Genomic DNA, 27,583 nt, shown 5'->3' on the forward strand with positions numbered 1-27,583 from the left:
TATGGTGTTTAGCCTGTTCAACGCCCCTTACACGTTCACATATCTCATGAAGGCTGTAGTGACACATCTCCATCAGAGTCTGCTGTGTCATCTATTTGGATGATCTCCTTGTTGTCCACTTAGATCGACAAGTCCTTCTTTTTCACAGGGACTTCATTTTGTCTCTCCTCCAGAATTAGGTTTCACCATGAACCTAGACAACTCTGCATTGACACCTTGCCAATAAATCATTTTCCTCGGTTTCTCATAGATTCCCCTTCTTTCTCAATTTCCATCCCCCCAGACAAATAGAGAGATGTTCAAACTTTGTGTCACGTTTAGCGTCCTGGAGTCTCCTACTGAGGGGCTGGAAGTTGTGGTCCCGGGTCAATGCAGGAGTCAGGAGCGAGGGGCCTGGATGTTCAGTCTCATCATACACAAGCATCGGATGTTGGCGAGGCCTGACCTAGGTTGCGGAGTCTAACCTGCCGGAAGGCGTTCACCAGTGACCCCTCCAAGAGGGATATGGGTTTCAGCTGCACCCGGCAAGCAAGTTGCGGTCCCCAGGTCAGGGATCCGATCTGAGTGTGAATAGGGAAAGACACACCGCTTTGGCCCACTGGAAATATAATCTCTGTACCACTAGTACAGAGAAGCACAATAGAGATGTTTCCTGAAAAGGTGCTGTGGCAGACCAGAGAAAGGAAATCCACTGAATAGTATGTTCTGCAGCTAACACTGGAGAATGAGTATATGCTGCTGACTCAAGGAGAAGGAGGATCTGTACTTTGTACACCACTGTGCGTACCGAGTACACAGGCAAAAGGTATTCTGGTGCACTGTGGCATCAAAAGGTGGCACTTGGAGTTGTACACAGACAAAGACAAGGATATAATACTTGTAAATATTACTCAGGCAAAGGCACTTGTAAATATTACTCAGGCAAAAGTACTTGAAATAGCACACACAGGCAAGGTGTTCTGTAGCACTGCTGTAAAGAATATGGCTCTTGTAAATAGCAAACAGGAAAAAGCTATTCTATCACACTGCTGCACAGGGATATGGCACTTTGTAAATAATATACTAGGACTCTCGCAAGCGGGTCGATGTTGGCCGAATGCGCATGCGCACGACGGAGGGAGCTCCGTCGTGCGCATGCGCGAGACCCGGTGAGCGACGAGGAATACGTCGCTCGGGGTCTCGCACCAAAGGGGGTGTGCTGTCGATGGTGACTGACAGCACGCCCCCTTTGGTGGGCGTGCCGGGGGCGTGGCTGCCAGACGGAGGCATTCCCATGGGAACGGCTACCGTCTGAGTCCGGCCTCACTGACATCAGTAGTGATGTCAGTGGGAGTGATTTTGGCTCTGATAGAGCCAAAATCAATCCAGGGCTTGCGGCAGCGAGACCCTACTGCAGGGTCTCGTCGCAAGTTCGATGGTCGCGATGGTCTTGACCATCGCGACCATCATCATGGACGCTCGCATAAGCTGTGGGTGGTAACCCACAGCTATGCGAGCGTCCATGAGGCCGCTCCAAGTTGAGGGAGGAGGGCCCTGATTCAGACCGAGCGCTCTGGTCAGAGCATTCGGCTATGAATCAGGCCCTCAGTACATAGGAGATGTACCGAGCATATACTGGAAATTTCACTGGGAAGAGTCTCTGGTAGATTGCATGTGAAGCCTGGACGAAGCAAACAGCAACCATCTGGGAATAATAAGTTGATCAGGCAATTTCCTGTTCACATGGAGTCCTGTTTATACCCCCAGGTAGCTGTCCATTGTATGAGCAAGTCACTAGATAAGGATCTATCAGGTGATTCAGCCAAGATGGCTGCGCCCATGACCATTGTAGCAGGATCTCCGATATGGAGAATTGCGTGACAGTCACCTGGGCCCCGGGAAGAATACTCAGCAAGTCACTCACCGCTGCATCTGATGTCTCACTGCTATCGCTGATGAGGGAAAGCCGGCTCTGCGGTAAGTAACAGCCGATCCCAAGAAGAATCCTGACACTTTGTATCCCAGTTCCTTTACCGCCAGCTATCCATGACAGATTTAGCCAAGGTCATAGGAAAAATAAGTGCTTTGAATCCAGATTTTATCCACGCTTCTCTCAAAACCTTCCTTCATCTCTTCTATGACAAGGTTTTTTTTGGTCAGACGACATCCCACAGTTCACAGGAAGATTCTCAGCTGGACAGCCCTTCCGCTACCTCATCCCAGGCCCCTTTTACCTCTTCCCCAGGAAATTGTTATCACCTCCGACGACTCGCAGGCTGTTGGAGCATTCACAAAACACAAACGGTAATGGAAAGTGGTATGCACAGGAATCATCAGCCCACCTCAACCACTTGGAGTTAAGGGCCTTCAGATAAGTACTAGCCTCTCTAGTTCCCTGAATTCTCAGGAGATCTCGGTTCAGCTCTACCTGGACAACAGGAGCGCTGTCTCTTGCCTCAACAGATTATAAGGCAAAGGATCTCTCAATCTCTGTCAAGAGGCAGTAAACATCTGGAACTGGGCGGTGGAATGATCCATACTCCTGTCTGCCATATATGTTCCAGGGGAGCTGAACGAGCTGGCCGACTCCCTATCCGGCCTTGGATTGCATAATTCTCAGGCTAGAAACCTTCCATAGTAAAGACCTTCGGCCAACCGGATGTGGATCTGTTTACAACTCCATCAAATGCGCAGGTACCAGCGATAAAGTTTCGCCTGCCCGACTTTCCACCTATATTGCGTGTTTTGGATGTGGAAACTTATCGTGTGCGCCCCCGTTATTCGCCGTATTCAATTCCAAACCACGTGAAAACGTCAAGTCGCGATGTCAGAACAGCCGGAAAGTGCTGTCAGAAATGAGGAAATCAGCCTGAACTAACATTGGGGATCAATGTAGATATCAAAGAATAGCCCTAATAAAGCTATTTGGGGTACTTAAGTTGTTTTAATAGCTTCTTGTTAGCGTCTTTGCACAAGTGGTGAAGAATGGCATAAAGCAGTATTTTTGGTGAAAATAAGTAGTCTTGTCAAATTTGGGGTACTTGAAAATGGGTGCTTGCATATTTTAAAGTCTCTAAAGTGAAGTTTAAAAAATCGTGAAAAACACACCTGTAGCAAGCACCTGCAATCAAAAAAACACCTGACCCATCCTTGCAGACCCCCCAAGAGTCTATTTTGCTAGTTTTTATGCTTGTCCCACCACTTTGTATTTTTGCACCCCCAAAATGAAAGTACTTTTTTGGGGTGTTTTTTTTTAGGGATTTTTTGACACAGTTGTCCTTTGGGGGGCTGTCCCAAGGGTTCTGAGTGTTTTCCTCACCTTTGCACCCCAAAATAAAAAAAATGCACTTCTTTTCTCCAGATATTCAGAGGCGAATCTTTTCAGCCTATAACATTGCATTAACTTTCCGTGGACGCGAAAAGTATTTGGAATTGAATACGGAGATAAGCTTCCGACACGCAAAAAGCTGTGATCGGCAAAACTTTTTAGCGGATCTCGGCTTTTCGCGTCTAATTGAATACGGGCCTTTGTGTCCAAAATCTGAACCCAAGGCGCTCTTCATATGGATGCCATGTCATTTCCATGGTCCGATGTTCTCCTTCCATATACCTTTCCCCCTCCCACCATGCTGCTGAAGGAGCTCCACAAAGTCAAGGCAAAGTGTCTCACCTCAGTCTGGTATACCCTGTCCGGCCCTCCAGAATCTGGTTGCCCTTGATAACCCAGTTTCGAAAAGGACTCAAACTTCCCCTAGGACTGTTCAGGGACTGCTTCCAGAGGACTTCAGATCTATTACAAGGACTTCCACAATGCATGTGGAGAGTGACATTACTCTGCTGCTTGCTGACACGAGCCTCTAAGCCTCTTCAATAGATTTGATAAATGCTTCCCTCAGACCCAGAATGAGGTCTAGATACCGTCCATCATAGACAAGTTTATTTCCTGGCGGAACTCATATGCACTAACCTCTAGTTTCCCTTCTGAACTGAACTTAGCGATAGAATGTCTTAAAACTAAAGTTGAAACAGGCTTAGCCTCTGCCACAATACGCTCATATGGCTCAGCCCTGGCACTCTTAATCCCTGGATTTACAAAGATATAAAGTTATATCTTAGGTTGCTTAAGGGCATTTTTTCTCCAGGCCATCATACCCACGCTACTCTTAGTCGGGTTCTCGCTAAGGTGATTCTCTGCCACGAGATTAGAAGACATGGACCCAGGTTGAGGAGGGAACAGGATGCGATGGGCCTGGATTAGTGACTTCCTCATCCACCAGTACCGGTTATTGGTGAGACCTGACCAAAGGCGCGGAGTCTAACTTACTGGGAGGTGTCCACCAGTGACCCCTCCAAGCGGGATTTGGGTTTAAGCTGCACCCAGCAAGCAGGTCGCAGCCCTTTGGTCAGGTATCCGGGACCAGTGGGAAACAATGAAATAACACTATCACAGGTTAAAGCACAGGTTCTAATAGAGCCGGAAGCTCACTACTGACATCACTGATGATGTCAGTAACGCCACCTACAAACGGCATGCGTTCCTTCAGGAATGCCTCCGTTTGTCCAGCCACCCCCCTGCCTGCCTCCAAAACGGGGCGAGCTGTCAACCACAATCAACAGCCGTCCCGTTTTGGTGCAAGACCAGTAGCAATGGAGCGCCGGAGGCGGCGCATGCACAGGGGGCAAACATCGACCCACTTGCGAGGGCATAGCGCTTGCGAGCAGGTCTGAATCAGCCCCTAAGTACGCACACTGTGGCTTCAGATGCAGCACTGACACAGAATGGTATCACGAGATGGTACTTGAATGATGTACAAAGTATGCACACTGTGGCTTCAGACGCAGAACTAGCACAGAGGATGACTCTAACAGATTGTACTCAGAAGACGTTCTGAGTACGCACACTGTGGAAAACACTAGGAACAAGTCACTAGAGAGAACGGAACTTGGAAACTGGAACGCTGCAACAGCAAGTTTACACTGGAAGTAACGATGTTGTACAGGCAACTTCCTGTTGTCCAGAGCCTGGGTATATACCCTATGGTAGCAGTGGATGCTGTCAGCTGATAGCAACCAATACTATCATTGGGTAAAGGGTAAGTCAGGTGAGAACAGACTGTCATGGCTGCGTCCATGGTGGTAACCGCAGAAACCACATCACGGAGTGAGCACATGGATGTCCTAGCAACCTCAGGTATAATCCTCAGCACGTCACTCGCCACTGCATCTGGTGTCTGACAGCTCTAGAGATCAGGGGAATCCGACGCTGAGGTGAGTAATGGTCGATCTTAGGCCGCAACCTGAAACTCTTCCATGTGGGACATTAATCCTTTCCTAAACTTATTAGCTACTATTCCTTCCTCTTTCTGCCTTTCACAGAGGCTGGCTTCACTACTAGCTTTGGCCTTTGCTGCCAATTATCCACACTTCCGAACCATGGACGACCCCCAACCCGGAGGGTTTTCATATCATTCTTAAAGGACACACGAAGGCCAGTTTTATTTGAAACCCCCTTGTGGAATTCGACCTGGTGAAAGATCAATCTGATCCTAACCTCTGCATAGTCGAATGTCTATCAATTTACATCACATTCACAGGACCGATTAGAGGCGACATTTCCAACCTCTTCATCATTTGTTGTAAGCCCTTTCGTTTGGCTAGGCCTTCTACGATCAGTTTCTGCCATGCAGAGCTCAGGGATAAACACTTCTCTCTTCAAGAGTCACCCCCTACGTGGATCAGTCGTTACTTTGGCTGCTGCTAGAGGTCTACCTTTGCAGTCCATAATGCAGGATGTGCGTCGGTCATCCAGATGTACTGTTGTTAAACATTATTGGATGCCTTCGGACATTCAAATGATAGAATTTCTTAGAGCACTCACCAGGTATGTGGTAGTCTGCCCACCAGCTTCTAGGTGGCAAGCCTACCGATGAACAAAGACTAGTTTGCAGGAGTCTATGATCTGCAAACTCTCTTTGTTCTAGGGAATAGGATTGCCACCTAGCAAGAGCACCCACCCTTTACATTGCTAGGTCTGTTAGTTGTGTTCTCTAAGCTTCAGAATTATTTATTATACCTGATCTATCCTTGACTCCAGGCGCTTCAAGAGAACAGAAAAAGCAGCAGGTCCCACCACCTAAAGAACAGAAATAACTTTTTCCTTCTCTGTGGTAGTTCCTGCAAGCTCGTGGGAGCCTAAGTTATGTTCCTGGTTTGAGGCAGCATTATAATCCCTCCTTCTACTGATTTCCAGTTGGTCTCCTAAATATGTCATGTTTACATTTACAAACGTTTCAAGTTAACTTAATTTTATGCTTCTACATGGTTTCCTGCTTTCTTTTTGGTAGGATACAAAGGATTAAGTTGACCTCAGGTTTTTCTTTTTCTACTCAGAATTGCCATCTGTAAGCTTCTGAAAAATCTAATTCAGGGGACGGGGCCTAGTGCCTATATTACTATGCATGTGCATGTGATGCGCATTAGTGTCGAACTGTACCGGTGCTGCTACATTCCACCGGCATGTGTGAGAAGGTAAGTGAAAGTTTTCTTTTACTCTATCTTCTCAGTGTAGTCGGGAGGTTTTTCACCTAACCCACAAGCTGTTGCTAGGTGGCAATCATTCCCTAGAACTAAGAGAGTTTGCAGATCATAGATTCCTGCAAACTAGTGTATCTTATCCAGAGACAGATGTGGCTCCTCCTTTGTGGAAATCTGGATATAATAATACCTCAAGTTTTAAAGGGGGAACTCTGATTCTACATTTTCTTTTATTGCAGTGGGTCTAGAGCATACTTGCCGACATTCAGCTGAATTCTGTGGGGGGGGGGCGTGGCCGGGCTATGATGTCATTTTGGGGCTGGAAAAAGGGCATTGTGAAGCAGGGGGCGGAGCCACGATGACGCAATTAAGTGCGAATCGCGTTATCGGGCCCTCCCGCTGCAGGGTTTTTTAGTGGCAGTCCGGCAGGTAGGCAGCAGGCGGGAGGCTTGCCTACCTTTCCGAGGGGTCGGGAGCAGCACCCGATATTCGGGAGGCTCCCAACCAAATCGGGAGGGTAGGCAAGCCTGGTCTAGAGTATTAGCATAACACTGACAATAGCCTAGAGTAGAGGTTCTCAAACTCTATCCTCAGGACCCCACACAGTTCATGTTTTCCAGGTCACCCAGCAGGTGCACAGGTGTATTCATTATTCACTATCACATTTTAAAAGTTCCATTGGTGGAGCTAATTATTTCACTTGTGATTCTGTGAGGAGATCTGGAAAACATACATTGTTTGGGGTCCTGAGGACCAAGTTTGAGAACTTGTGGCCTAGAGCCAATGAGGCCAGCAGAGCTGGAGCATGTAGGGCTGTCTTACAGCAACCACTAAAAAAAATGTGGATATATCTAAAAAAGTACATAGGCAAGGTTTGCATCTTGATGTGCTCTAGACACACCATTCAGGTACACTACTGCAAAACCTATGTGTTTGACTGTGCTCATTGAGTGTACTGCATATCAGGTCATCTAGCTGCATTCACTCACAGGGACTATCAAGATATTGTAGGTAAGTGTGAGCTTGTTGTTCCATTGATCTAACACACAGGTTCTCAAATTCGGGGCTCGATTCAGACCTGCTCTCTAGATACGTTCGCACGCAGCCGCTCAGCTGCTAATATATGCATAGGCTGCGATTGCAAGGCATGTCTTAGTGTGCGACGGCAGTGCGATTGCAAGCCAGTGTAAAGACGCCCCCTTCCCTTTGCAGCACACGTCATCTACAGGAAGTGTATGTTAAAACAGTAACATCGAGAGCCATTGGAGCTACTCGCAGCCCTTGAGGTTGACCCTACCCCCCCGCAAGCACTGCGATCGCTGCAGTGTGAAATACAACCAGGTGATGTGTACAATGACGCTACATGTTAATTATGCACGCCCAAGAAACACCGTTAGACTTAGAACGCACAAGCACGCCTGCGTTCGCACATCCACTCCCTCATTTTCATGGACCAGCCACTGTCACCACCCACAAACAGCTGTGACTCAAACTAACGCGCAGAATAAGGCTGGCGTGCAATCGCTACATGACCGCAGTAACTGGTTTGCACACTGCGATGCATACGCATGCTCAGTTAGCGAAAATCGGACAGTTGCGAGCAAACGCAGCCTAGCGAGTGGGTCTGAGTCGCCGCCTCAGTCCTCAGGACCCCAAACAGTACATTTTTTTTCCAGTTCTCACAGAGGGGCCTATTCATCATAACTAAAGTTTCCCAGGAGGTAATTAGGTTTACAACTCGCATGGAGTTCTACCTAATTAACGGAGGAATTCATCATTCCTCCTCCCTATAACTATCCCGAAAAGCTGTCATTTTTGCGATGACAGCTTTTCATGAAATAGATAGTTATCCCTGCCTGCTCTAACTTACCGCAGCTGGAAGCAGTGCTGCGCATGCGCTGTTACATCTGTAAATTCAGCGCATGTGCAGCACTGACTACAGATGCGGTAAGTTTGTGTACCCCCTCCGCTCACCTGCCCCTCCTCCCCACCCCAGCTCACCTCCCCCCCGTCCAGCACTTACCTGCCCTTACTTACAGCACTTACTTACCTCCGGCTCCGTCTGCTATGCTGTCATATGGTATCCCCAGCAGCACACAGTACTGTTTAGAAAAAAAAAAATTTTTCTTTTTTTCTAAACTTTATTGTGTTCTGTTGGGGAGACCACATGACAGCATAGCAGACGGAGCTAGAGGAGAGACCAGAGCGCTGGTGGGAGATGCCGGGGGACCTGCCCATGCTGACACAGGTAAGTGTTACCTACTATACGCCACCTCACAGTGGCGAATAGTAACTCCATCAAATTCCGAAAATACATAATTTTCGGAATTTGATGAATACCATAATTTCCATATCCCCATACTAATGTATGGAGAGTGTGGAAATTAACGCAGGGGGACTTAGAAAGGAGATATCAGTGTTATCTCCTGTGCTAAGTATCTTCTTGAATACTAAAATAACGTTATTTAAGGAAAGCTCCTTAAAAACTTTATTTTAGTGTTGATGAATAGGCCCCAGAATCACAAATTAAATAATTAGCTTTACCTGTTGATCTTTTAAAATGTGTCAGTGAGTAATGATTACACATGTGTTCCTGCTAGGAGACCTGGAAAACGAGCCCTGTGCGGAGTCTTGAGGAAGGAGCCACTGATGTAACCTATTTCCTCACAAATATGTATAGTTTAAGTGAGTCGGTATAGAGTGTTATGTACCAAAACTTGTCTCACTCTAGCTCATTGCTTGGAGACCAGTTGTCACAATCACATTTATCCAGTACTGAAGCAATAGTGGCAAAGTTATTTACAAGTATATAGGTCTCAGTTCATTTTGGTCTCCAGAAAAATGGCTGGCTCTTGTATAACTGAGTCAGTAATAGAATCCGTATTTCTGCATAGTAGATTTAACTCTCAGTGTCTGTTGTGTAAGTGTGTGTGTGTGTGTGTGTGTGTGTGTGTCCCATGTGTGTCTAATAGAAGCCAGATTTCTCTATAGTAGATGTTACTCTCAGTTTCTGTTGTGTAAGTGTTTGCTTGTGTTTGTGTCTGTGTGTTGTTTGTGTATTTGTGACATGGGAGAGGTGGGGGACAGCCATGATTTTTTATGCTTTTTAACACTTTTAGTAAAATACAAAACATGTTGAATGTACATCCATTTGTGGATAATATCTTGTGTAAATTTTGCACTGCGAATGAGTGTATGCAAGTAGTGGCAATGTAGAGTTATATGCATTTCAATTGCATTTACATTTACCAGGAGGAAGGTTATAACTTATGATAGAGCATTTTGATGTAGGCAAAGTTCAGTCAGGGCATCTTAATGCAAATGGCTCCATGCTATGAGGTATGTGAAAATATGCCTTTTTTGGAGACAGATCTTTTGCACCTAATATACTGTAGGGCACGTGCACACTGACTAATAGCAAACTAGGTACATACACTACACACATACATGCTGCCGCTTCTCAAGATGCGATCAGCTCTGCATATGGGTGAATCTACACTTTTTTGTGACAAACTTCTTTAGAGTAATGTTCACCTGCTTTAATTTAAATAGTGCATAAGTCACTTTAAGTACTATCAGTTTATATTTGTAAAATGAATATATTAAATAGTGCTGAAAAGCATTTCCCTGGTAAAGTCTGCTGAGGAGAAAATGCGTTGAGGCATTGCTGGAGATCTTCGACCAAGTAGTTTCAAAAGAGTGCCTGTTAGTTGTTTTTTTTTCAGATCTTCATTCTAATGTACTCATTTTAACCTTCTGTTTTGTCCAAAATAAATTACCTAATACACTATTTCTGTAAAATGTTCTCATTTCATGGTTATAAACTGTTATGGTGCATACACACGATTGAACGTTCATATCTGAAAGAAAAATCTGTGCAACGATGAATGATGTGCGTTCCGATTGTCAGATAACGATATCTGACATCTGGTATGTTTGCAGTCAGTTTTGGACGATTTCCATTCATTTTAATACAGTCAAAAATCATTCAATCGTTTGCAAATCGTTCAATCGTTCATCTGACATATCTGACCGTGTGTATGCAGCATTAGGCTGCATACACACACAACGATTTAGTAAATGAACGATTTTAGTAAACGATTTATGTTAATTTTTTCAAAGGAAAAACTAAACGAAAATCTTTTACTAAAATTTATCATTTACTAAATATAATGAACGATTTTTTTAAACTACAAACGATTTTTGCATATTGCCTTACCGAAAATCTTTAAGTTGGTCAGTCTGACTGAACTACAAACTACAAATGTGAATGTGCATGAACGATAGTCGTTCATCGTTTTAACTCAGAAAGTGAACAATTTTTTCAAACGATTGTACGATAAACGATATCGTTATCGATAATTGTTCAAAAAATCGTTGTGTGTGTATGCACCATTACAGATAAGCTTGCACTATTTTGTTTCCAATTTGCTTTTAATACACCTAGTAGATGCATTGTCTTCCAATCTCCCTGGAAATGCACATACTGGCAGTAATACTGGCTTTAGAAAAAAAATTCTAACACCAGACTGTTTACACCACCAGACACATCAAACTCAATGCCTGGGACACCCTGACCTCCCGTCTGGGATTCCCAGGTTTGGGAAACTCAGACGGGCAGTATAAAGGAAATCCCACTATGCGGCACTGGTGACATAACTGCCAGTGTATCACCAACTGGACTGGCCCACTCTGCTGCTCTTCCTCCAGCCTGCCCCTGGGCTACCACCCCTTAATGGTCCTTCTGGGCACCGGTGGTGGAAACAAGTGTAGTTGACCTTAGTTTCCCCTTGGACAGCTAAAGCTGAAGATAAGAGGGGGCATTGACAGAAATAAAGGCACGAGGGGCTCTGGGCAGACAGAGCATGAGGGAGCATGAGGGGGCTCTGGGCAGACATAAGGACATGAGAGGGCTCTGGGCAGGCATTGGGGCATGAGGCTGCTCTGAGACATATATAGGGGCATGAGGAGGCTCTGAGGCATATATAGGGGCACGAGGAGGCCCTGGGATGCCATTTAATGGGACAAGAGGGAGGCTCTTTATTAGAGTGGTAAGAAAATGGCTTCAAATTTGACAAACAAAATAGCTGTAACCTTATTGCGGTTTTGCCCACTACCTAACCACGTTTCCTGATCACACCCATGCCAGGAATCTAGCCAATTCAACTTTTCATGTTCCCTAACATGGCTGTAGGGAGGACGTAAGTTTGAATTGGCTGGTTTACATTTTATGGAGTTACGCTATTTTAGATATATTGAATATCTGTTTCGATATAATTATCATGATTACTTTTCTTGTTAATATATTATTTGACTTACACTCTGTGCTCAATCATGGAGCACCCATTTTAACTGTGATTACAAAAATCTGCAGAAATGTATTTTATTTGCCCACACACCCTACAAATAATTAGAAGGAACATTGCTGCTCACTACAGCTTGTTGCATGTTATGTGAATTCTGTAAGGATTACACTTTTGCCAAAGTTGATTATGTCAAGATGTAATTTGCCATATTGAAACATGAAATGACAGCATCAAATTTCATAGTACTGCTCCACAGTATTGCATGGAGTTACAATAGCAAGGAAAGATTTCTGCTGACAAAATCAACATTTAAATATAGTAACCTGGCTAGCAGCTGGTTTGTTCCCGGTATGTTAATCAGGTATATTGTATATGAGAAGAAAGACAGATGTACCTGAGGCATTGCCCAATCACTGTGTTGTATTCTGCACTCTTTGAACACAGAACAGTATATATACACATTGTCCTGAATGTTCAAAACGCTACCAATTCCAAGATGAAGGGCGTATTGGCATTACTTGCCTTGGTGGCAGCTGTCACCAGTTTGAAGGATTTTACAGGGTAAGTATTGAATCTTTATGGGAAAGCTTTATGTTTAAGCCTTATATTAAAAGAAAAATATTTCTACAAATAATCTCTATATTAGTTTAATGTTTTAACAAAATAGCCTGAACCATGAATTAATATATTTTCCATAAAGCTATTCCATCATCTGAGCATCAATCCAGCGCACTGAACACAAAAAATTATTTAACGAATAGATGATAAAGAGGCTTCCCAATCTTCCCCTCTACACATCGTATGACATGTCGTTATGCTGGTGACGGGGTGACATTACTGTATAACTCATGCATGCTGCCCTTGCTTAGTTTGTCCTCCCATTCACATAACTAATCCCTTTCATATATTTTATTATCTGACCACTGTGCCTTTAGACCCGGCGAGCACCAACGCAACTAAGGGGTTTATGTACTAAGACCTTGGAAAGAGAAAAGGGGACGAAGATAAAGTACCAACCAATCAGTTCCTGTCATTTTTCAAACACAGTCTGTAAAGTTACAGGAGCTGATTGGTTGGTACTTTTTTTCTGTCCACTTCATCTCTCTCCATGGCTTAGTACATAGACCCCTAAATTTGCTCTTTCGCCACAAGTATATAATTCTGAGGAAACATGTATCGTAATGTCTGCTAGTCCTAATGCTTGATATAACTACAGGAGGGAAAATACTTGATAAATTAAAGTGATTGTACATATTGAATAGCAAGTATACTTTTCATGCAAACGCTGTAGGGATTACTTTGTTGTAGTACAGGATTTATCTGTAATCTACACTTAAATGATATGTCACTGCAGTCACCATGCCAGAAAAAGGGAAACTGGATGTAATTGAAGATAATTTTAAAAAGTGGAATCTGATTACTGGTTATAATATTATGAAACTAGAACTTTGAGCATCAGAATGTATTTTGTATAGTCTACATAAAAATGACAAAACCTGCGCTTGTAACAAATAAATATATCAAATATATTCTTAGTATAAGGTACACTTATTATAAACAATGTTGCAAAATGTACTTTATATAAAATATACTAATTTAAGAGCCGCATACACCTCAGCCGAGATTCCTCCTTCTGTCGACTCCATATACTGGTCAAAACCGCCAATTCGCTGACATGGATGATATGCGATCCATCAGCGGAACATGAAAATTCAACATGTTAAAATTCCACAACTCACCAATTCTGATAATTTTTGGATCGGGATTGGGGAATCAAGATTTTTCAACATGTTGAATATCCCAGTTCCACAACCCCAACGTCAGCAGAACAGGATATTGTGGCAATCTATCACAGATGTATGGGCCCCTTTAGTGTATTCTCACTGGAATCCTCCCTTTAAAGGATGATATTATGTCCTCAGAAGTCCTTTCATGAATCGCAGTAATTTTGCTGGACAAATGCAAAGCGTTTTTATAAATATTTTTTCAATTCAAATACACTAAGCACCAGACTTATGGAACCTTTTTAGGAAAACAATGCTTCACTTCCACATATCCCTCCGGATATCCCGATTTAAGGCACCTAGTCAGCAGTAATGACGAATAATAGTTCTGATGTTCAGTGGTTAGCTGGTTAATATACAGTAGGTGTTGTAGTATTCAACTTCCAACTGCATAAAATTCCATCTGTGTCTTTTGCATAGAGCTGCTCTTACTATGAACTGGTCATTTATTGTACAATTATCCCTAATGCTTCTACAGACAACAGGTCCTGCGAATTCTCCCAACTAATGAGGAGCAGGTGAACTTGGTGCGAGAACTGGAAAACTTTGAGAATCTGCAGGTAAGATGACACCGGGTACAATACATTTATCCAGTTATCTTTCTCATATACCTTTAATTTCAACTCTATAATTGTAAATTGCTGAGAAAAAAATATGAATTTGTAGAACATGAAAAAAACACTATGAAGATTATCGCAAATATGTACTGTAGAATTTTTATTTTTTTTTCAGAAGAAATTATGAAATGTTGGTTTCACATATGTTGTTGTTATTTCTTCAGAATTAGTTGACTTATAATTTGTTTTATGTTTTACAGCTCGATTTCTGGCAGGAACCCTCAAGACCAGGTAGATTCATTGACATCCGTGTGCCATTCTTCAATCTTCAGGATGTAAAAATCTATCTGGAGTTCAACAACATCCAGTACAGCATCATGATCCATGACTTGCAGGTGAATTACACTTTCCAGCATGACTAATGGTGCATACACACGGTCAGATTTTTCTTCAGATCTGAACGATAACGATTTAAAAAATCGTTCAATCGTTCATATCTGAAGGAAAATCTGACATATCTGACATATCTGTCAGATCTGTCAGATGAACGATTTGAACGATGCGCGTTCCCGATGGTCAGATAACGATATCTGACATCTGATGTGTTTGCAGTCAGACTTGGATGACTCCATTCATTTTAATGCAGTCAAAAATCGTTCAATTGTTCAAATCGTTCAAATCTTTGGTAATATCGTTCAAGCTGTTCAATCGTTCATCTGAAAGATCTGACAAATCTGACCGTGTGTATGCTCCATTAGGCAATAGCTCTGTTTTCAATTTTTTTAGTATAAAACCGGCCCCGATTTTCTAAAATAGAAAGTCGGGGCCGGTTCTAGACCTTGTGAAGCTCAGGGCAAAAATTCTCTTTGGCTCAGCCCCCCACCCGACAACAAATAAAAACCCATGCAAACCCATGCAAAAATTAAAGAAGGCGTTCTTCTGCGAGCGCTAAGGCATGCTCACTCCCAAAAAGGGGTGTGGCTTTGTGAAAAAGCCCTCTATTCAACGCAGTAGGGGGCATGCCCATCAAAATGTCGATGAGCTGCTGTTCCATCCTCTCCCATAGCCGCTCCCAAAATACCATGCATGACGACATCATGCACCACTGGTATTCTGGGAAACTAAGAGGGATTGGGAACAAGAGCACAGTTTGCGAATATGGTGCCGCCAGAGTTTGTACGTTATGCCACACAGAGCCCATTCACATTATGCCACACACAGTAGTACTCCTTATACATATTATGCTACACTGTAGTAGTGCCCCTTATAACACATTATGCAATGCAGTAACGCCCCTTACACATTATGCCATGCAATAATGCTCCTTACACATTATGCCATGCAGAAATGTCCCTTAAACATTTTGCAACACAGTAATGCCCTTTATAACACATTATGAAACATATAGTAATGCCCTTTACACATTATGCCACACTAAGTAATGCCAATAACACATTATGCCACACTCAGTAATGCCCTTTACACATCAATATGCCACACTCACTAATGCACTTTACATATTAATATATCACACTCAGTAATGCCATTTACATACTAATATGCCACAGTCAGTAATGCCCTTTACACATTAATATACGACCGTGCCCATAGGCCGCAGCGCCAAAGGCAATAGCTATGTTTGGTCGCCAGTAGAACTGCTACTGTAGACTATATAAAGAATTTTAAAACTAGAAACTACTGGTTTATCCATTTTTATTTTTTTGTAAATTGATTTTTAATTTTACATGAAGGGAAAATTCTTTCCATTTTGCCACAAACTTCCATGAGAGATATCATGTAGTGTGACTCCGGCAGTGGTGTGCTCAATGTCCTTAACGACACTGAGCACCCACACTGAACGATATATCGTTTAGTGACGTCACCGTCCCTCATCCCCGTACTTGCAGAACCTGACAATATCGTCAGGTTGCTTTCCAAGTACGGGCGATAATATATGTCGTACATGACCAGTGGGAGCAGGCATCGCTGGTCATTGACGACATATCCACTGGCCGATATAATGAATGATTGAACGATAACGATATTGTTATCGTTCAAAATATCGGCTAGTGGACACTCGGCTTTAGTGGTATCTAAAGCTGGGTACACACCTGTACAATCAGCGGCCGATCGAGTAAAACTCTCCCGATCAGCCGTGCAGTGTGTCCCCAGCGTAACCCCCTGTCAGGTGCCTGTGAGCCACGTACACAGGGCCTGATTCAGCAAGGAACACAGTTGCTAATACACATGCAATCGGTCTATTAATTCACACTGCGCATGCGTATGCAACGCTCCGAACTGCGATTGCAGAGGGTAAGCAGACCCATGGCAGAGTGATTGATACAAAGTTTGTTTATTGGTGCTGAAGGGGGGGGTGGTCGGGCAAACACAGGCGTGCCAGTGCAATGCAACGCCGTTGCAGGGGCGTGATTAAATTATCCACTTCATGGCCATACGCACATACGCAGCCTTAGGCCTCATAGCGTACACCGAGGTTAACAATTCCTGAGTGAGGTCTTTCCTGCCTGAATTGTGCGTATGGGTCTGATGTTACTCGATGTTACCGATTATTTTGCTGTTTTGCCCAAGTATACAGATGTGTGTAAGGGGAAGTGGGCGTCCTAATGGTAAGCTGTGATCACAATGCGATTGCAAACATTTGCATTTCACAGCTGATATTAGCAACGGCGTAGAGAGCATATTAGCAGAATAGCGATCCTTGCTAAATCAGGCCCACAATGTGCAGATATAGCACAGTGTGTACGGGCCACTATGGGATAGGGTCCGATGGATGAATATGAATATAAGTATTTTAAAAATATTGATGACCTGTGAAGGGTTTGACATTGCAGCTCGCAATCCAAAGAAAAATGTCCATTTATTTTAAAATATGTTTGGCAATTAATTTAGTTTGCATCAGTCCCAGTGCCTTATTCAGAGTTGTACGCTAATGCCACCGCAGCAGGGCTCTTTGTGTAGCGAAAATATGCAAATGTCGCAGCTACCTGGATTTCTATTGAGACGCCCACCTGGCGGCTTTGCAAATCTAAGCGACTGCGTACAAAGACATGCGGGCCCGTGTGCAGCCTTCGTTTGGGCTCCCTCATCTCTGTCAGAATCTACTGCGCATGCGCGGGTCTCCGGGAAAATGGCACCGGCACCTTTTTCCCGGGGGTATCTTTTTGGCAGATGCGCCGCCATTTTCCCAGTAATTTTTTGCTGCTCTGCAGCGCCAGTCCAGTGGTACGGATCAGCACACCGGAATCTGCGGAAAGGTAAGTATAATTAACTATGGGTGAAGGGGCACCGCACACCTGCACCCATTATGGGGGCAGCACAGACGGTGTAATGGTCAGCGTTACTGCCTCACAGCACTGAGGTCGTGGGTTCAATTCCCACTACGGCCCTAACTGTGCAGAGTTTGTATATTCTACCTGTGTTGCGTGGGTTTCCTCCAGGTACTCCAGTTTCCTCCCACACTCCAAAAATATACTAGTAGGTTTATTGGCTCCCAACAAGAAATTAACCCTAGTGTGTATGTGTGCGAGCATGTGTTAGGGAATATAGATTATAAGCTCCACTGGGCCAAATATTCTCTGTAAAGCGCTGCGGAATATGTGTGCGCTATATAGAAATAACTGGTAAATAAAAATAAATAAATTATAAAGATGCCCCCGGGAGCAACTCAGACGCATGCGCTGATTACCGATAATTGCTCACCTGCGTAAACATCGGAATTACGTCCATCTCTGAATCAGACCTTCAATCTCCTATATGTGGTCAGGACTGAAGGTTTGTTCTAAGGCAGGGGCGTCCAAACTTTTTTCTTGGAATGCCATACTAAGAAAGTGACTTTGAAAGGAGGGCCAAATTTTTTTTTCTTGCATTTAGCCTCCCAGCCATTAGGTAAGGCTTCCTTGCTGAAAATATCTTATTCTAAGAAACGCTAAAAATATATATTGAAATAAATGTATTTTTATTGATTTTATATTTGTAATATGCCTCACATCTGTGCCGCAAATTCAAATACCACACTGTAATGCCCCAGTTGATAATATGTCACACATTCATGACGCAATGACCCAATTGGTAAAATGGCACACAGTAATACCTGCAATTGCCGAACACAAGTAGTTTTGGAATTACAGGCTGCAAAATACAAATGCAGCAGGAGGTGTCTGACACAATGATTGCCCCTTTGGTCAGGCTGTGGTAGCTAAAGCCTTCCATAGCCTGGTAGGATCCTGTTAGCCTGCGAGGCCAGGAAGTCTGCATCGATGGACACAGATCTTGGCCTTGCCACGCCTGTTTCTGGGAACGCAGGCTGTCCCCGCCCCCACACTGCCCCGCAAATGCACCGCATATGGGGGCCTGCGTGCAAGTTTGCAGGACTCATTCTGCACATGTGTAGAACAGATCCTGTGCATGCGCTGATTCCTGATAATCGGGAATCTGTGATCAGCAGTGCACTAGAACGCACTGCTAAGACGAGCCATGAAAAGCTTAATTGTTCACATTAGAGGCCATACTCTGACAGATTCTGCACCAGGCATGGGACTTATGCAAGTTTCCATGTAGAGATGCCTGAAGTAGGCGTCCCAGTCCTTGCACAGTTACTTATAGACCAGGGAAAGGGTTGATACTAGCATTAGAATAAAATTGCAGACGCGATTACAGCAAAACAGGCTAAAGTGGTTGTAGCAACGTGTGACTCGGAACCAGCCCCATTGTGCACAGAATGTCTACCTTTAGTGAATTTGGTCTATAGAGTATGGTTGTACCAACTGTGGATTATTAAGTACAGTAGCTTTGATAATACTATGGTTCTAGCTAAATTACATGCTAGTATAGAATGAAAGAGCGCTACCAGAGAGAAAGAGAGTATCACGAATAGAAAGCATTTAATAGTATGCAGCACTCAAGCCTTCTGGACCTGAACATTTCCCATTGTGTAATACATTTTGTTTTTCTTGTCTTGTTCAGTCATTGGGGCTAGTGATCCCTCTTTTCCCTTTACTGGTGAGGGTTTTGTGATGAGATTATTTTATACATTATTACACAATAGGGGGTATATTTACTAAAGTGAGAGTTTTTAGAAGTGGAAAAGTTGCCCATAGCAACCAATCAGAATCTAGCTATCTTCTAAAAGGTGCTAGACAAATGTTAAGTAGAATATGATTGGTTGCTATGGGCAACATTTCCACTTCCGCTTAGCTTAAAAAAAAAAAAATTTTATGTTGATAAATATCATCACTGTTAATTATCACTGATATGTACAATGTAATTGTCTCATTACAGTCCTTATTGGATGAAGAGAAAAGAGACATGAAAATTGGTCATGCCATGGAAAATGCCCGATCAACCGACACCTTCAACTATGCCGCTTATCATACTTTTGATGAGGTAAGTCATTAAACCTCTTGGTGCTTTCAAAGTAAAACATCTCTAAAGGGGGGTATCCACTTAGCAATTTAGCCAAGCGATTGCACAATAACGACGTCGTTATTGTGCAATCGCTTGCAAATCGCTCATGCATCGTGCATGCATCGGGCATGTTTTGGACGAAAGCGACCAGCGATGTGCGTGCCCGCTGGTCACTTCCGACATCCGACATCGCCCGTACATGCTGGTCAGCCTGATGATCTCATCAGGTTCAACATGTGCAGGGATGAGGGATGTGCCTGGACTGAACGAGTGAACGTTCAGTCTAGGCACATCACTAGATATACAAACGAGAGCACGATTGCAATGTCGTAATCGTGCTCTCGCTTGTATATCTATAAGTGGATAACCGCCTTTAGAGTCCTTCCATAGATTGCAGCACACAGAATTCTAAGACACTAGAGTCACTAGCTGTATCTTTAGGAGAACAGTGTATTGCTCATAACTTTTCACAGATTACAGAATTCATCGACAATTTGGTGGCTGAGAACCCTGGTTTAGTGAGCAAAATTGAGATTGGCAGAAGTTATGAAGGTCGCCCACTGAATGTTCTGAAGGTAAGATGACCTCCTCGAAAGTGACGTACAAATCCCTGTGCCTCTTTCCTTCAATATTCTCAACCTTTGGTTTTGTTTATATCTTTTTCTGAGTACACTGCCATACTGGCTTCAAGCGAGTCAATATGTATATCCAATACATTCTTCCTAATCTAATATTTTTATTGTTAGTTTACAGTTTTAACTTTTAAGGTATTCTATAAAGTTACACGTATATGATATTTGAGCTTTGTCTTCTAGTTCAGTACTGGAGCCAACCGCCCAGCTTTTTGGATTGACACTGGAATTCATTCCCGTGAGTGGGTCACTCAGGCCAGTGGAACCTGGTTTGCTAAAAAGGTACACAATCACAATTCACAATTCTAGTGTTAAACACTGACTATATGGCTATAAAACAAAAGTATACTTTAATCAACTAGACTGAGCATTTCTTCTTGGTCATATAATGCCTTAGTCAGCCCAATGCTAGCAGTGCACCATACATTTTTTTTAAGCTCTAACTTTAAATAACAAGAAACAAACCTGTTCCCATCTCAAGTTTAAATAGATACACTGTAGGACAAAAAAAATGTAAAAGAAAATCCAAATGAAAGTCAATTCGGGATAATTAAATACGCTATAGAATCTAAAAATTAAATTGACATTGGTGGAAAGTAAGATGTAATCACTTTTAAAGGGGAAACATCCAACAGTTATGGGATCCTAACAAACTGGAAAGGTATTCGTTTTTATGATCTAACACTCACTTCTTATTACCAGATTGCTACAGATTACGGCAGCGATGCTTCTCTCACTGCCACCCTGGACAACATGGATATTCTCTTGGAAATTGTGACCAACCCTGATGGCTTCGCTTTTAGCCATTCCTCGGTATATAATTTTATTCCTGTTACAATATAATTTTTGTTACGTTTTATGCATGATTCCTTACTTTGCTGTTGTTTTCACATGAGTAGTTAAACTGAGAGTGTTTTTGTTGTGTCTAACAACAAAATAATTAATATAAAACATTACAGGACCGTATGTGGCGTAAGACCAGATCCCCTAATAGCGGCTCCAGCTGCGTCGGAACTGACCCCAACAGAAATTGGGATGCTGGCTTTGGCGGTAACATTCCTAGAACTGATTTAATGCATTTTTGGTTGTGATAATGCCCTATTTTCATTTCAACCTCAGGAAAATAATAATTGATATTTATTTTTTGAAAACGGTATTGAAACAGTTTGTGTATCCTTGAGTACAGTAGATCACTTGTCAAAGTTGTTGAATATTTTGTATAATTGTATAATCAAGTGCATGTACTGTAACACACATTTCAAATAATATTCATAGCTTATAATATTGGTAAATAGAACATAATAACTCTTGTCATGCCTAGCGATCAAAATCAAGTTAAATTATATTGATATTAAAATAAATGAGGGCTCTAAACTAGTGCACATCTTGGAAATACTATGACTGTAATTATTACATCTCTATTATGCATTGGTCTGTAGGTGGTGGATCTAGCTCAAATCCTTGTGCTGAGACCTACAGAGGAAGTGCTGCCCATTCAGAGGTAGAGGTCAAGGCAATTGTGGACTTTGTAACGAGCCATGGCAATATCAAAGGATTTGTTTCTATCCACAGCTATTCCCAAATGCTCCTCTTCCCATATGGATATACCACTACTCAAATCCCAGACTATACTGAACTGGTATGCTCCTGGTATACAGTATCTAACTATTTGTTGTTGTTTTTATATTAATAATAAAGTTTATAAGCAAAGATTTGAGGGTTCATAAGAAAATATTGCTAATAATTTGACTAGCATCAGATTGCTCTTAAATAAAAGATTATAGGGTCTATGTACTAAACTTTGGAGAGTGATAAAGTGGAGATAAAGTACCAACCAATCAGCTCCTGTCATTTTACAGACTGTTTAAAAAATGGCAGTTAGGAGCTGATTGGTTGGTACTTTAACTATCTCCACTTTATCACTCTCCAAGGCTTAGTACATCTCCCCCTATGAGTGGGATGTACTAAGCCTGATATGCAGTCAAATGTTTTGACCACATTCCCCATATGTACCAAACTCCGGAATGCAATACATTCTGGGCAACACTATCTGCAGATGGCTTTGCCCAATAGAAGCCTATTGGCTTCTTTTCGCATTATGTTGTGAGAGGGATCTGATCGGATTCCTCCCAGGAACCCCCCCCCCCCCCCACGGCGTGCGCATCATGCGACGCATGTGCAGATAACCTCTGGGTCATAAACCCCGAAATCCCTCTTCACATAGGACAGCTCTTTTTGGGAAGATCTGTCCTTCTTTGCCCTTGTAATCGCATTTCTAGGTACATACCGCATTACTAACACAGGTATGTACCCGCTAAGTGGCGTGATGTATCGCATCAACGATGTGGTGTTTAGTACATCCCGCCCTATGTTATTATTTATCTGCCATTTTATTTCCTGTCTTTAAAATGTTTTACCCTATTTGTTTTTAGAACAATTTGGCTAGAACTGCCGTTAATGCATTGACCGCACTGTATGGCACAGAATACACATACGGAGATATCTACACCACCATCTGTGAGTATTACCTCAACATACTAAAATATATACACGAGATGTGCAGTATGCTACAAGTCTAAGTTGAAAATAGTGAGGTCACTAGTGGTTGAGAAGTTTAGATTACAACATATCATTCTCTTCCAGATAACCTTTAGTACAAATTTGGTTCATGGAGTGCAGCACTTTATTCTTATTTTTAAACACTCTTGCCAGTATGAGTACTGTATATAGCTAAATGGGTGGGCAAACAAAGCTAAATATGGGGCCTTCTCTATAACAGAATAGTTTTAATATTTATTTTAAAAAAATGTAAGTATTTCCTGTTATCTATGAAAATTAACATAACGCTTTTGAATTTAGGTCCATCACAAGTGTATAGCTCAGTCATTAGAATGCACCTCGTGAATAAATACATAGCAGCTTTTAGGCATTTTTTTAGTTATTTATTGTGAATTCCTCCCTTAAAAATCCATATTAGATTTAGCCTTCACCAGCATAGTAATTTAGTTTTATTATATACTAAGGGCCTGATTCTGAGTAACACAGAAAAGCAGGCTTATCTAGTGACTTTTAGCAAACAGAGCATGCAGCTCACCTTGCGTAGACACAGAGACGGAGTCTCCGTGCACAGCCATTTCTCTGTCCGTAAAATGGGCATTTCTGGGTGTACACTGGGTGGCTTCCTTACAAACACATGACTCTAAGGGGGGAATTCAATTGTTCTGCCGGCGGCTATTTTTTTTTCAGACGCCTGACAGAGCAATTCAATTGTTGCTCTGTCAGGGTGCGATAGCCGGCGGCCTCCGCCATTTCTACACGCATTCAGGAGTGCGCGAGCAGAAATGTGACTGAAACCCGCAGATAGCGCGCCCTAACTAGAAATTAAGACGGGTTTAGCCATTTTAGACGGCTAAACCTCGTCTTTAAGTTGGCAAAGAGGGCGATAATTAATAAGCGCCTAGTACAACTGAATTGCAAACTGGGCACTCATTAATTATGACGACCTAAAAAACATTTGAATCGTCCCCTAAGAATTATCCATTTTGTGGAAGTGTCATGGGGCCTGTAACCAGGCTTCTGTGTTATTATAGGGCCCTGGCAAAGGGTAGGTGTAAGTGCTGATACTAATGATAACGTCTGCAGCTGCAGAGTGAGAAACATTGGGAAGTGCAACTATACACATGAAGCTGTAAGGATTCTGCATTAACATAAAGGGGGAGATGTATCAAGCCTTGGAGAGAGCTAAAGTGGAGAAGTTGTGCAAAGCAATCAAACAGCTTATAACTGTCATTTATCTAGTACTGTCTTCGAAATGACAGTTAGACACTGCTTGGCTGCTTTGAGCAACTACTTTTTATCTGTCTCCAAGACTTGATACATCTCCCCTAAACTAGTAAATGTGTCTGTCATGGCAGTCTGCACTTATGGACAATTTCAACTCAGAGTCAGGTTGTAACTATATAGATTAGGGGTGTGCACCGGCCACTTTTCGTGTTTTGTGTTTTGGTTTTGGATCTGGATCTTTCTTCATGTTTTGGATCTGGATTGGTTTTTCCAAAACCACCCTTCCGTGTTTTGGGTTCTGGATTTTTTGTTTTGGATCTGTATTTTTTTTTTAAAAAGCATAAAAACAGCTAAAATCACAGAATTTGTGGGTTTTTATGCTCCTATTCAATTATTAACCTCAATAACCTTCATTTCCACTCATTTCCAGTCTATTCTGAACACCTCACATCTCACAATATTGTTTTTATGGCCAAAAGGTTGCACCAAGGTAGCTGGATGACTATGCTAAGCGACACGAGTGGGCGGCACAAACACGTGACCCATCTAGGAGGGATACTGCAGTGGCAGACAGGATGGCAGTTTGAAAAACTAGGCCCCAAACAGTACATACTGCAAAGAAAAAAAAGAGGTGCAAGATGGAATTGTCCTTGGGCCCTCCCACCCACCCTTATGGTTGTATAAATAGGACATGCACACTTTAACAAACCAATCATTTCAGCGCCAGGGTCTGCCACATGACTGTGGCTGAAATGATTGGTTCATTTGGGCCCCCACAAAACAAGCTGGCAATTAATGTGTCCCTGCACAAACTGGCTCTACGGAGGCAAGATGTCGTCATCATCCTCCTCATCCACCGATTCCTTGGATAAAACAGGAAAAAGGGATTTAGGTGTCCCTGGACTGCTTACGGTCTTAGCCAAAGTTTCTGAACTTGACAGTAAGTTTTTATGAACGCGCTGCAGGTGCCGTATAAGGGAGGATGTTCCTAGGTGGTTAACGTCCCTACCCCTACTTATTTCACCTTTACATATGGTACATATGGCAAGACAGTTGTTGTCCGGATTTGGATAGAAATATTGCCAGACCAAAGAGGTGGAATGTTTAGTCTTCTGCCCAGGCATGACCGTGATGGGCTTTTTCATCCCACGGACAACAACTGTCTCCCCCGGAGCCTGATTTAAACAAACCACATCACCATCAGAATCCGCCTCGCCAACTTCCTCCTCAGCGCCAGCTACACCAGTATCCTCATCCTGTTGTACTTCAACAGTGACATCTTCAATTTGCATATCAGCAAGTGGACTGTGGGTGCTCCTTTCAGCACTTGCAGGGGGCATGCAAATGGTGGAAAGAGCCACCTCTTCCCGTCCAGTGCTGGGAAGGTCAGGCATCGCAACCGCCACCACACTTGGACTCTCCTTGGGGATTTGTGATATCTTCTTAGAACGCACAGTTCTTTGCTGTGCTTTTGCCAGCTTAACTCGTTTGATTTTTTTAGCGGGAGGAGAGCTTCCATCGTCATGTGAAGCTGAACCACTAGTCATGAACATAGGGAAAGACCTTAGCCGTTCCTTGCCACTCCGTGTCATAAATGGCATATTGGCAAGTTTACGTTTCTCTTCAGATGATTTAAATGTTTTTTTTAAGGTCATTTTCCTGAACTTTGTCATTTGGGATTGTATGTGCCCTCTACTATGACATTGGGCATCGGCCTTGGCAGACGACGTTGATGGCATGTTATCATCTATGTCATGACTAGTGGCAGCAGCTTCAGCACTAGGAGGAAGTGGTTCTTGATCTTTCCCTATTTTATTTTTATCGGAGAAAGTTTGGTCCTCCATTTATGTTATATTGATATATACGTGCGGCTAAGGCGCACACAAACACAGAAAATAATTTTTTATTTTTGTTGGAGACTAGTGCACTTTGTGGGTTACACCACCCTTTAAGAAATGAGCCAGCCGGCCCTTTACTTATGGGACACAGGCGCACGCTTGGCGCTGCTCCTTTGTTGATGCACATGCAGCTACAGCTCACACAATTCACAAACACAGAAAATATTTTTTTATTTTGTTTGGAGTGCCCTTTGGGGGTTACAGCACCCTTTAACGGACAAGCCAGCTGGCCTTTTAATTATGGGACACAGGCGCACGCTTGGCGCTGCTCCTTTGTTGATGCACGTGCAGCCACAGTGCACACAATTCACAAACACAGAAAAAAAATGTTTATTTTGTTTGGAGTGCCCTTTGGGGGTTACAGCACCCTTTAGCGGTCAATCCAGCCGGCCCTTTATTTATGGGACACAGGCGCACGCTTGGCACTACTTTGTTGATGCACGTGCGGCAACTGCGCACACAATTCACAAACACAAAAAAATAGATATTTTTTTATTTTGTTTGGAGTGCCCTTTGGGGGTTACAGCACCCTTTAACGGACAAGCCAGCCGGCCTTTTACTTTTGGGATACAGGCGCACGCTTGGCGCTGCTCCTTTGTTGATGCACAGTGCACACAATTCACAAACACAGAAAAAATATATATATTTTTTTGCACTTGGGGGGAGCACCCCTGATGGACAGAGCACCCCCTGGACAACACTACAGCACCCCTTTAGGACTGGGACACTGCACAGGACTTTGGAGTGGACACAGCCCCTATGGACAAATGACTGCACAACACAGTCCAGCCAGCCCCTATGGACTTTGAAGGAGTGGACACAGCCCCTATGGACAACAGCAGCACAGCGCAGCACAGCACAGCACAACACTACACTGCACTACACTACACTACACTACACAGCCCAGCCAGCCCTAACTCCCACCCTCCCTCTTCACTGTCCACAGCCGAGTGAGAAAATGGCGCCGACGCGGTACCTTATATAGGATCCAAAACCCGCGAGACCCGGAAGGCGGGATGATGAAGTTTTGCCTCGATTTCAGATCCGAGTCAGGCGGGAAAAGTCGAGCCTGACTCGGATCGGCCTCGGATCGGGGGGGCTCGGAGGGGTTCGGATTTCAGAAATCTGAACCCGCTCACCCCTAATATAGATATGTATTTAGTAATAAATATTTGACAAATAAATCCTAACAATAATACATAACTGTACTAGGCCTTGCTTATCATTAACAACTGTACATTTTACCTTTCAGACCAAGCGAGTGGTGGAACCATTGACTGGACTTACAACCAGGGCATCAAGTACTCGTATAGCTATGAGCTGCGTGACACTGGTCGCTATGGGTTCGCCTTGCCTGCCAATCAGATCATTCCTACCGCCGAGGAGACCTGGCTGTCCCTTACTCAGATTATTGAGCATACCCGTGACAACCTGTATTGAGCAATAAACTGCTAAATGAAATAAATATGTTTATTTAGACTGAAAGATTTAGTCTTTATTTCTGTTTATATAATTAATAAAAAAAATTATTCTAGAAAAATCACAAATGTAGAGAGAAACTGCGCTAGTGTACAAACATTGATAAATAAGGTATTTAATGATAATAATCATAATGATAATTTCTCTCTACATTTGTGGTTTCTGTGGGGTTGCAATTGTTTCCCCTTTTTTTTATTGACCGCTGCA

At 43.1% G+C, this 27,583-nt stretch overlaps 1 protein-coding gene across 1 annotated transcript; it reads left to right on the plus strand.

Moving 5' to 3' along the window:
* Positions 1-12,315: 12,315 nt before the first annotated feature.
* LOC148529136 (carboxypeptidase A1-like) lies at positions 12,316-27,337 on the plus strand. Its single transcript, XM_088468885.1, has 11 exons — positions 12,316-12,380; positions 14,082-14,163; positions 14,421-14,555; positions 19,459-19,563; positions 20,058-20,159; positions 20,400-20,498; positions 20,919-21,029; positions 21,176-21,266; positions 21,656-21,855; positions 22,649-22,733; positions 27,150-27,337. Exons 1-11 carry the CDS (start codon positions 12,316-12,318, stop codon positions 27,335-27,337), a joined length of 1,263 nt encoding a protein of 420 aa, XP_088325011.1.
* The last annotated feature ends 246 nt before the right edge of the window (positions 27,338-27,583 follow it).

The sequence above is a fragment of the Taudactylus pleione genome, unplaced genomic scaffold (genome assembly GCF_031769625.1).
Source record: "Taudactylus pleione unplaced genomic scaffold, aTauple2 ptg000086l, whole genome shotgun sequence".
In the NCBI taxonomy this organism is placed as follows: domain Eukaryota; kingdom Metazoa; phylum Chordata; class Amphibia; order Anura; family Myobatrachidae; genus Taudactylus; species Taudactylus pleione.

What these genes read in the sequence shown, in the direction of transcription:
- LOC148529136 (XM_088468885.1), top strand. Translation starts at nt 12,316, where the DNA reads ATGAAGGGCGTATTGGCATTACTTGCCTTGGTGGCAGCTGTCACCAGT. An exon ending in TCATGATCCATGACTTGCAG is followed by an intron (nt 14,556 to 19,458) that starts GTGAATTACACT and finishes GTCTCATTACAG; the next exon opens with TCCTTATTGGATGAAGAGAA. An exon ending in TCCCAGACTATACTGAACTG is followed by an intron (nt 21,856 to 22,648) that starts GTATGCTCCTGG and finishes ATTTGTTTTTAG; the next exon opens with AACAATTTGGCTAGAACTGC.